Source organism: Gadus morhua, chromosome 23 (genome assembly GCF_902167405.1).
Source record: "Gadus morhua chromosome 23, gadMor3.0, whole genome shotgun sequence".
NCBI classification, from domain to species: domain Eukaryota; kingdom Metazoa; phylum Chordata; class Actinopteri; order Gadiformes; family Gadidae; genus Gadus; species Gadus morhua.
In genome coordinates, this window is record NC_044070.1 from 11,881,709 (window position 1) to 11,891,708 (window position 10,000).

Genomic DNA, 10,000 nt, shown 5'->3' on the forward strand with positions numbered 1-10,000 from the left:
CATTTCTGCATCACACTGCGCCAGAGATTTACTAGAGTGGACTCCCGGCAACCACTGCTTTAGAAGGTTTAGCGGGGACACGGGCACTCACATATGCATGCACACATGCATTCATACCCACAAACAGCAAACACAGGCATACACTTGCGCACACAGACAAACAGACACACACACACACCCAGACACATACACACGGGGAAGCTGACCCACAGACAATAAAAGAAACACATCAAACCGAGAGTTAATGCAGACACAGTTTTTTTAATACCTTTTAAAGGATTTGTCAGATAAGCTTGTCTGTGTCTGTAAGCAACAGCCCCTAAAGGCAGCTGGAATCAATGGCTGAGAGAGAGGATTTACTGTAGGGGCGCAGAGGGTAGCAAAACGGTTATTTTCAGAGGAATAATGAACTCGCTACGAGGAGCGTGATAAACTAGTTGGAATAATCAATGTGATGATCTGCCCTCTGCCCGGGAGGACGGTTGAAATATGCAAAAACAAATGTATATTTGTGTATCACAACCAGCGACAGAATATCATTTACATATGAAGGAGTTGCGTAGGAGATTGCTGCTGACCTCGCAGGCAAAGCGGGGTTCAACTATCATAAGGCGGGAAGAAAAACACGTCCCTTATACATCGGCACGTTAATGAAGCTCTTGACATGCAGCTCTTTCATACAGACCGAGATAATGCATTGTTTCCTGTAATGCCTACTACTCATATCATATCATGGTCTTAATCCAATGCAAGTATCCTGCTTCAACGGGGGGGGGGGGGGGGGGGGGGGGGGGGGATTAAAACGCAGTTACACTGTGGAGATGTCTTTACCATAGCTGGGGCAACCCACAGCCTGGCAAAAGTATGAAATATAAGAACTGTCTTAGTGAGAAGATAAAGAAGGAATTTTTGGAAATATGACTACTTTTCAGTTTGCAGAAAACTCAAGCTGAAGCCTGCGGGAAGCACAGTTTCATTGTTTCCTACATCAGCCTTGAGTGTGTTTAGTGTAAGCGAACCCCCTATTGCAGCTCAAATTCGAACACTATGAGGTTTAAAAAAAGAAAAGGGTTTTGAGCTCAGTGTTCAAGGAAGGAGAGCGGGGGTTATGCCCATGGTAACGTAACGACCCACGGCAACAGGGATACCTATTTATTTATTTTTTTAAAGCTTGTACCATCATTGAGTATGAATGTTATTATTAGCAATGTTGTGTATGAAATGTGCCACACACTCCGGCGTCACACTATGTGAAACCGTGAATTGTCCGTGAAGCTAGGCTCTCTCTGGGGCGGTTCATAGTGGCCCTGGGTGCAGAATTTGAAAAAAAGAAAAAATCGAAATGTTGTGGCATATTTTTTAAGAGAAGGGCTACTCCTCCCTTCTTGTCAAACTCTCTATCTTATTTATGTAATTAAATGCTGTAGGCAATACCTCAATGAACCCCACCCCCACAGCATCCACCCCCCTCCCCTCCTCCCCCTTGTGTGAGGTTTGGGGGGAGAAGGGGAGGGGGGGGGGCTGAGAGGGAGAGCGGAGCAATGCAACGTGTCTCTTCTTGGCTTAAGTCCCCTTCATTAACGTTATCTCAAATGGGGCCGGAGCGGCGGCCCGACGGTGGAGAGAATGGTCGGTAAGCCGCCTCATCCCATTTCATTATTCCATACCAAGCGAGGAGCAGGTATCAGTGGCGGGGACCTGCCCCGTCAGCACCGAGCGGCCGCTGTAGGCAAACGGCGCCGCGTCACCGCGCTGCGCCGTGACATTGGTGTGAAAAGAGGGTGAGGTGCGGCGGGGTGGGGGGAGGGGTCGGGATGAGGATGAAATTGCAAACGAAAAAGGGTACGGTATTGTTGGGATGGCACGTTAGCAGGCATGACCCGAGAAAGGATGCGTTTGTGAGGCTATACTTTTGTTTTGAAAGTTAGTAGTAAACACGTGAGTGTGTTTGTGTGTTGGTGTTTGTGTGTGGATGTGTTTGTGTGTGTATGTGTGTGGCGGGTGCGGCGGTATATAATGCTTGTATGCGTGTGTGCGTGGTAGCTCATGCACAAGCATGTGTGTGCGAGTCGGTGCGTATGCGTTTCCTTTGGCATGCAGAGCCATATCTGCGCACGCTTATTGTCCCACATATATGTATGGAGACAGATTGTCAGAGACAGGGATAGGGTGGCAGATGACTTGGGGGAGGGGGGGTGGAGGGGAGAGACGGAGAGCGTGAAAAAAGACACAGTAGACCGTCAAATGAGCTGGCCCCGAGCCAGTCCCGATGACTCCTGGACGGAGGCACGGTTAGAGATAATTGCGATCATAAAGCAGGGGTGCGGTATTCCTCTGTGATTTTCCAGGCATCAGAACGCCATGGGCGGGGCTTCAGATAAGTAGCTTGCGAGAGCTCCTCATTGACAGCGCGCTGAAGTAATAGCAAATGATCTCGCCTGGAGCCAGCGATTACACGAAAGAGGAGAATGTATCTAATGACACTACATGCCAGAAATAACTTGGTGGCATTAGGCGTGGGACAGATAGTTACAATCACTGCGATATTTCCCGTGATTCGTTACCGGATATCAATTTAGACATGTAATTATTAAGTGAAAAATGCCTTCTTGCGAAAAGATTATCCAGCAGCAGTACACCATCTATCTTCTACAACTACACAAATCAGCCCTTAACAAATCTTCCACACTCTGCAAATACAATTCGCTGTCCCAAAACCACAATTTTTTCCACCATTCGTAATTTTTTCTGCATCCGCATTAAACATTAAATAATAACCGATCAAAGCCCGACAATGACACAGGGAGGATTAAAGATCCGGAGCCCAGGCCTCAGTGTGCCGATAATGACTCATATCATGAAGGATATTCAACGGGCGTGCGAGGATCGTCAACACAGGAGACGAGGCGCGTTTACGGGCCAGTGCCGGAGCGTATGTGGGCCTGCTCAGAGTATTTACTATTGTCTTGTGGCCGACATTGGACTGCAGGAATATATCCGCTGACAGGGAGTGATGAGTGAAGCTGACGGCCAGCGCTACATCTCTGTAGATGAGGCCTGACAGCCCGCGCACAACCGCCTTCCTCTACGGACGTGCGCAGGCATGCCCGTGCACGTGCATGGCCGAGGCAAGGGGCACACACACCAACAGCCACGCACAGGCCTGCACGGGCACGTGCACACACAAATACACACTTTAAATGGAAGGAATTCAGCAATTCCAATAATTTCATGTTAAAAACTGTCCATGAACTAATAAATTAAATAAATGCAACAGTGTAAGGGAGTAAGTGGCATTGTCTTTATCCCACTGCACCCATGACACACACACACACACACACACACACACACACACACACACACACACACACACACACGAAAGGAAGTGAGTCACACATAAACATACACACAAAGAATTTGCAATATGCTGGCTGGTCGATAGACCAAGAAAATCACAACATGGGACCTGATATGGGGAGTAATTACCATCCACAATGATAGTTCAACACGTTTGTGTTTAAAATCAGGCATTCGTGGAAACCTGTAAGATCTCAAAAGATCTGCTCAAAATAGATTTCTGTTGTCCTGACAACATTTGTGAGGTTGCATCATTTACTTAACACTCAATCTGAGGGGCTTGGGTACATTACATGCTAATTAACTTAGCTCATTGTCAGCTGAAGTGAAGTTCCCACCTTCGATTTTCTTCTGTTTTCGTCTATTTTTCTGCAGCTCATGTGTGCTATTGAGATGATTTAGGCATGACTTGTTCCCTCCCCCCGCCCCCCCCCCCCCCCCCCCCCCCCCACCACCCATCTGAACTTTAAGCGGAAACCCCCGACTTACGAGCACCCAGAAGATCCAAGAGGGACTATTAGGAGCTAATTGCTAATTATGCTAATGTGTATAAAGTTGCCCAATCCATTTTCCTTGGTCATTTTATCAGCTGTTCTCATGAGACCACAGTCAATGGTAATAACCTATTCTCCCCCAGCTGAGCTCCGCCACGTAGAGGACGCCGCGTCCTAGAGCGCACAACTTCCTGCCGCTGTAATCAGGAAGTGCCTGTAAATACTAGAGAGAGAGAGAGAGAGAGAGAGAGAGAGAGAGAGAGAGAGAGAGAGAGAGAGAGAGAGAGAGAGAGAGAGAGAGAGAGAGAGAGAGAGAGAGAGAGAGACGGCGGCAGCGCGCTGACGCCATTGGCAGTGACCTTCATTAACCTCATAAATGCCGGCGGTGTTTCTCGTCACACTTCCCTAATGCGTTTATCGGCACAAACACAAACAAATACGACAAAAACTGTTTGGGGGAAGGAAAGGGGACTGGAAAAGGGTGCAGAGTAGCGCTGTGCATCTGTGGAATGCATCTCGTCACAAAGCCGGTGCCCTTCGCCAAAACACACAGGACTGCATGACATTGGGGGTAGACGGAAGGGGGGGGGGGTACTCCGTTGACGACATAAAAAAAAAAAGTACCGCGGCCCCCACGCAGGAACACTCCTCTGCCCCGAGGTGTGAACGAATGCACATTAGGAAATGGGGTTGAGATGAATTACTGGTTGCGCCTGTGCAAAGAACATACATTTATATCGAGGGTCCATTACGCTCCACGCCTCGGCGTGCTGGGACTTTATTAATAGATACCGCATGTAAATGTAGGACACATAATGCGCGGCCGTGGCCGGGAAGCACACCCTGATGAATACCTTCCTCCTGCTTTCCATTGCTCCCAGGGGAATGTTTATTTTAGAGCCCGGGCCAACACAGAACCAGGTCTCCTATTGCGGCGCCACGGCTATAGCATGACACGCGACCCCCGCCCCTTAGACAGCGACCCTCCCCGCCCTCATCAGCCAGGGGTCAAGGTCGGACCTCGACTGCGCGTCCGGCGTCTGCTTTTCCCCCCGTCGATGTCGCGGGGCCCGCCCCCCTGAGACGGGTCCCGCGCGGCAGCCCTGAACCCTGGGAGGGAGAGGGCTCAGACCCTGTCCCTCTGGACCCTGATCCCCCAGCCACGCCCACTGCCCCCTCCTGCCTCCCCACCACCTCCCCAGCGTGCGGTCTGACCCTGCATCAACCCCCCCCCCCCCTCCCCTCCCCGTAACCATGCAGCACCAAGTCTGAACTCCTCCGCTTCTTTCTTTATTTCTTCTTCTTCTTCTTCATCTGCGTGGACCGGCCACGCTGACACCAATTAAACGGCTTCATGAGGCACATACGCCGACATAACGGCCCGACCGCCTGTCACCCCGCCGCCCGAGCGCCCCGCGGGTGACGTGCATGTGCTGTCGCTTTGTTGATAACACACGCACATTCAACGCACGGCCTGCTTGAATCACGGCGGGGAACGACTAGACGCATACTCTTCACCTCACCACCACCACCACCACCACCACCACCCCCACCTCCCCATCTCATCCCACCCCCACCTCCCCATCTCATCCCACCGCGGTGGGGCTGGTGGAGGTGCATGCGTAAAACGAACCCAACTAAACAAATAGGTAATGAACGGTGACGCTGATACAGTACGGTGTTGCTATTTGTTTCCCCGCTCTCGTCGGGACGCCGCCCGTTTGTCATGGGAACGCGCCATCTGATTTAACGGATGGCGGGTCACGCTCGCTGTTTGTTCCCAGGGATGGCAGCGGTGAGGAAGGGAAGCCGCAACCGAAATAAAAAATAAAATCCCCGAGGGACGGAGAGAGAGTCAAACGACTCTGCTGTGATTAATTAAAGAATAGAACACATGTTGTTCTGGGGGTAGGATGGGGCTTTTACTGTGATGACAGAGTACACCGGTCCACGAATCTGCAAACATTGTGGTTCAAGGAACGGGGGGATGGGGGGGGGTGAAGAGTGTATGTGCGTGCGCTCCCGAACACAAACTTCGATTAACAAGGTTGCCGTGGAACAGATGACGGTAAACAGAAAGGCTTGAGGAACTACAGGGTGGAGCTTTGTAGGCTGGCCTATATCTAACCCGGTGGGGAGATCTCAGCACCGGGTTAGAAATGGGCCAGCGTACAAAACGATTAAGTTAAAAGGTGCTGGAATATTAATTCCCTGTGTCACTCTCCCACTTGTTTTTTTGCAGCTCAGTAAACCCCCGCAATGCGTGGTGAGTTTGTGTATTTCATTTTGTATTGCCCACACACACACACACACACGCACGCACGCACGCACGCACGCACACACACACGCACGCACACACACACACACACACACACAAACAAACACTCACCATCACAAAATGATGAGTTAAGAAAATGGACAAAAAGAATCATCCGCTTACAACTTTTAAATACACACGTGGGGTTTAATACAATCCATCTACAAATAATAATCTGAAGCGCTGCTCACAGGCTCTAAGGGCCCGACGCCATTCATTAATCCCTTCCCTTCTGGCCTTTAACCCCCCCCGCTGGGACCATCAAAACAATGGCCTGATGATGAGGAGTGTCTGTTAAAATGACACGCGGGCTATCATCCCCAAATATAAAATAGGACAGGGGTTATATTCCTTTTAAGCTTTGAGAAATAATGAAAAGAGTGGTTCACAAAACATCCTCTTTGTGCAACAAGAAGACCTCCTGATTTGTGGAGCAGGGATTCACATTCCGTCTTTCCAAGTGTCGTCTTTTATCGGTTTTCTTCTGACAGCTGCAGAGCCCTTCCCCGACTCACGAAATCAAACTGAGCAGACAACAGACAATAATTAGGCGAAGAGATCAGCTGAGGCGATGAGACCGCCACACGCCATGTCGACCAACACAAGGTGGGGAGACGTACACATGTCTTTCAGCCCGGAGAACCCCTCAGCAAGCACCGGCGACGCAGAGGGGGGAAGGAGGAAGGGAGGGAGGAGACACGGTTCACTTACAATGGGCCTCTGAACCGGCCAACTAATGTCCCGGCACGCTATCCGAATGAATCAGCAATGTTGATAAATAAGTCATTTGGAGACACGTTGAGAAGGCCTGTCACTGTCAGCTAATGTGCACACGTTGCTTGTTATATTCATATGCAATGCTTAATGTTGTGGAACCGATCCTGTCGTTTCCATTATGTAAATACATTTGCCTCGGTACTATATTTTATGTATTGTCTGCCTTGTCTCAATTACTTGGGCTATTAAAATCAAGAGGTTATGGAAATGAGCTGTGGTTGTCTGTTTGTAGTTTGACGACAAGTGCAAAGTGTTTATGAAAGCTCGTTATGCATGCAGGGGCAGTCTGAAACGTCAGAGCGTTCATCAGCATTCGACTAGCGACGGGGCAAGCCCATGTCTCTGAAATGTATAAAGAATAAAAATGATCAACATTACACAGCTGCTATTTTAGCATCGCTGATACAACAATGAGCATAATCATACGAATAGATGCATGACCTGTGTCTTTTTCATTGTTAATGGTGCCGAGCATATCAGTGCAAGCATTTGTGACCTGTGTCCCTGCAAATGAGCATGTGTGTTTCAGTTTTGGATAATGATTGTTAATCAGTGGAAAAAGCGCTCGAAATGGGTAGCTTTTTTCTCAGCTCAGATTGTTTCAAAGATTTGAGATTTCTTAATGGGGTTTACATTTAGAAATAATGCACAGCTGCATTACAGTATTGAGGGTCTACCTCGTGGACATATTTAAGCCGCACAAATCTATTTGGTAGCCCTATTACATTTAAATCTAATATTTCTCATCCCTCCACAGCTTTTATCTAGGCTAAATAATTACTGGAAAAACATTTTAACCAAAATTGCCTCTGAGGAATTACTGTACAATAACTTGAAAATATGCTACTGAATAGGGAGCTGTTATAGTAATTTCAATGGCAGATAAATAGTTCAAAGTTAAAACTTTGTGTTGCATATTTTAGTTAAAATAATGTCCAACAAAAGGGATAATAGAGTGCTGTGTATTTCAGTTTGTATCCATAATTCAAGGCTGATGAACGGGCGACTTACACACACACACACACACACACACACACACGCACACACACACGCACACACACACGCACACACACGCACACACACACGCACACACACACACACGCGCGTGCACACACACACACACGCACACGCACACGCGCACGCTGGCCCTGAACCCGGACCATGCCCGCTACGCTGGACGACACGGAGCCATCGGCTTGCAAGAGGTCGTGGTAGGTAGCCCAGTGTTTCTGCTTTTGACAATTTTAATTTCAGTTTAATTACATTTAGCGGAAAATCCACTTCCATGACACCGTGTTTTCCACTATAATTTAGAAGTAGCAGGCCTCACTTAGGAATTGCAGCCTATGATGCGCACTGACCAGTCGTGAGAGGCTATATAAGAATAAACATGTGCATATTCTTCTGCTAGATAAATTGCTCAACGTACAACTCACAATTTGAAATTATTTTTTGCAAGAAAATATAAGTGTATTTAAAAAAAAAGAATACACATCTTGCACCGATGATGTGCAAATTGTAACGGCCCCTAAATATTGACCAAATCCAACCACTTCAAGCTTACTCTGTAGCTCAGATGACTTATGTTGTAAGCATGTAAATTAATAACTGATCGATTTTGTATTTATTTATTTTATGAAAGAAAAGTTCCTCAGATTATTCTTTTGTAAATGACAAGCCTAGGCCTACTACTAAAAAAATAACACACCTGACTCGGAGTGAAGTAGCCTAGTGTATGCTTGTAATTACTAACATTCCTTTCAGGCCAAATATAAATCAGTATTTTCTTGACAGAAATAGGCTAGTTATGCCTTTGAGGGGTGAACGACAGAGGGGTCTTTATCAGCCGATACAGTCCCCGCATTGTGTGCTGTCCAACAGTCTCGAGAAACGTATCAACGTGTGTGGTTAATTCTTCAAACACCGCAAAACAAACCACTAAACTACCTAAGGTTCGGGGTCACTGTCCTCGGAAAAAAAAGTGACCGGGTTTTAACCCACAATAAAAGAGACAGCGGCAACTCCAACTTTAGTGGGAGGATGACAATGCAGCATTAAGCCGCATTAAGCGGCGTATCTCTCTGTAGGTCTGGGTCTCTGCACTACTTCTTACTTTATGCTAACTATAAACACAATTCGCGCGGGCTTTGTTGTCTCGCGCTGCGCTGTACGAGCTCAACGTTCGACAATTTGCGCGCCCACGATTCCGCGCGAGCTCTGCGTTTTGGAGACAAAAAAAACAAAGACACACAAAGCGACCACATGACGAATTAAGTTTACCTTTTCTTTTACACCGTCTCCTCCGTCTCCTCTTGAACTTGCATTTCACTTGCCCGCTCTGGGCTCCCGACGCGCGGCTGTTGTTCCCAAGTACTGACGCCATCAGCGCAGCGGTGGGAGCGCAGCGGAGAATAATAACTTGGGCTTTGACCGCGCGATTGTCTCTTGGGTTTTGTCTTGTCTCGTATCGTCTCCCTCTCCTCTGGTGTCGAACTGTACTCGGTGACGTCGCAGACAAATGTCGACTCTCCCCTTTTTATACCTCCCGAACCCGGACCGCGAGTGTGCGACTCGCCGGTGAAAGGATTCCCTCCGCACTACACACCTGAAACTCCAGCACGCCTCGCCTCCTGCGCTCGGTAGCCTACTGACTGTATTTCCAGCACAGCGTGAGAGCACTCAGCTATATTCCTCTCTGTGTCCGCGCAGGGCGTGCGGTTGGATACGTACGCGATGCGCTCGCGCCTCTCTCTCTCTTTCTCTCGCTCTCTCAGCCTCTGCAGAAATGTTTGGCATCAGCCACTTTGGATCCAACCACGCGGGACGCCTATCTATTTGCTAGCGAGCGCTCTAATTAGACCCAATCATGACTGTCTGGGAGGTGTGACATCACCAGCGGCCACGAGCCCCGCCAGCAACACCGCCGCGCGCCCATTCCGCACCCGCTGTTGCCTGTAGCGAATCCAGAGCTCAGCCTCCCGTGCAACGGGAGATCTGGGTGATGTGACCCACTAATCTTTGGGGGAGAAAGGTAAGAGGTCAAACGTAACATTCA

At 48.6% G+C, this 10,000-nt stretch overlaps 1 protein-coding gene across 1 annotated transcript in view; it reads right to left on the bottom strand.

Annotated features, from left to right (window-relative positions):
• Positions 1 to 9,960, bottom strand: part of adarb2 (adenosine deaminase RNA specific B2 (inactive)) — a 130,336-nt gene extending 120,376 nt beyond the window's left edge. Inside the window, exon 1 of the mRNA XM_030349707.1 lies at positions 9,226 to 9,960. Within this exon, the coding sequence (XP_030205567.1) occupies positions 9,226 to 9,328 (103 nt within the window). The 5' untranslated portion in view covers positions 9,329 to 9,960. The remainder of the gene's footprint in view (positions 1 to 9,225) is intronic.
• Positions 9,961 to 10,000: the final 40 nt, after the last annotated feature.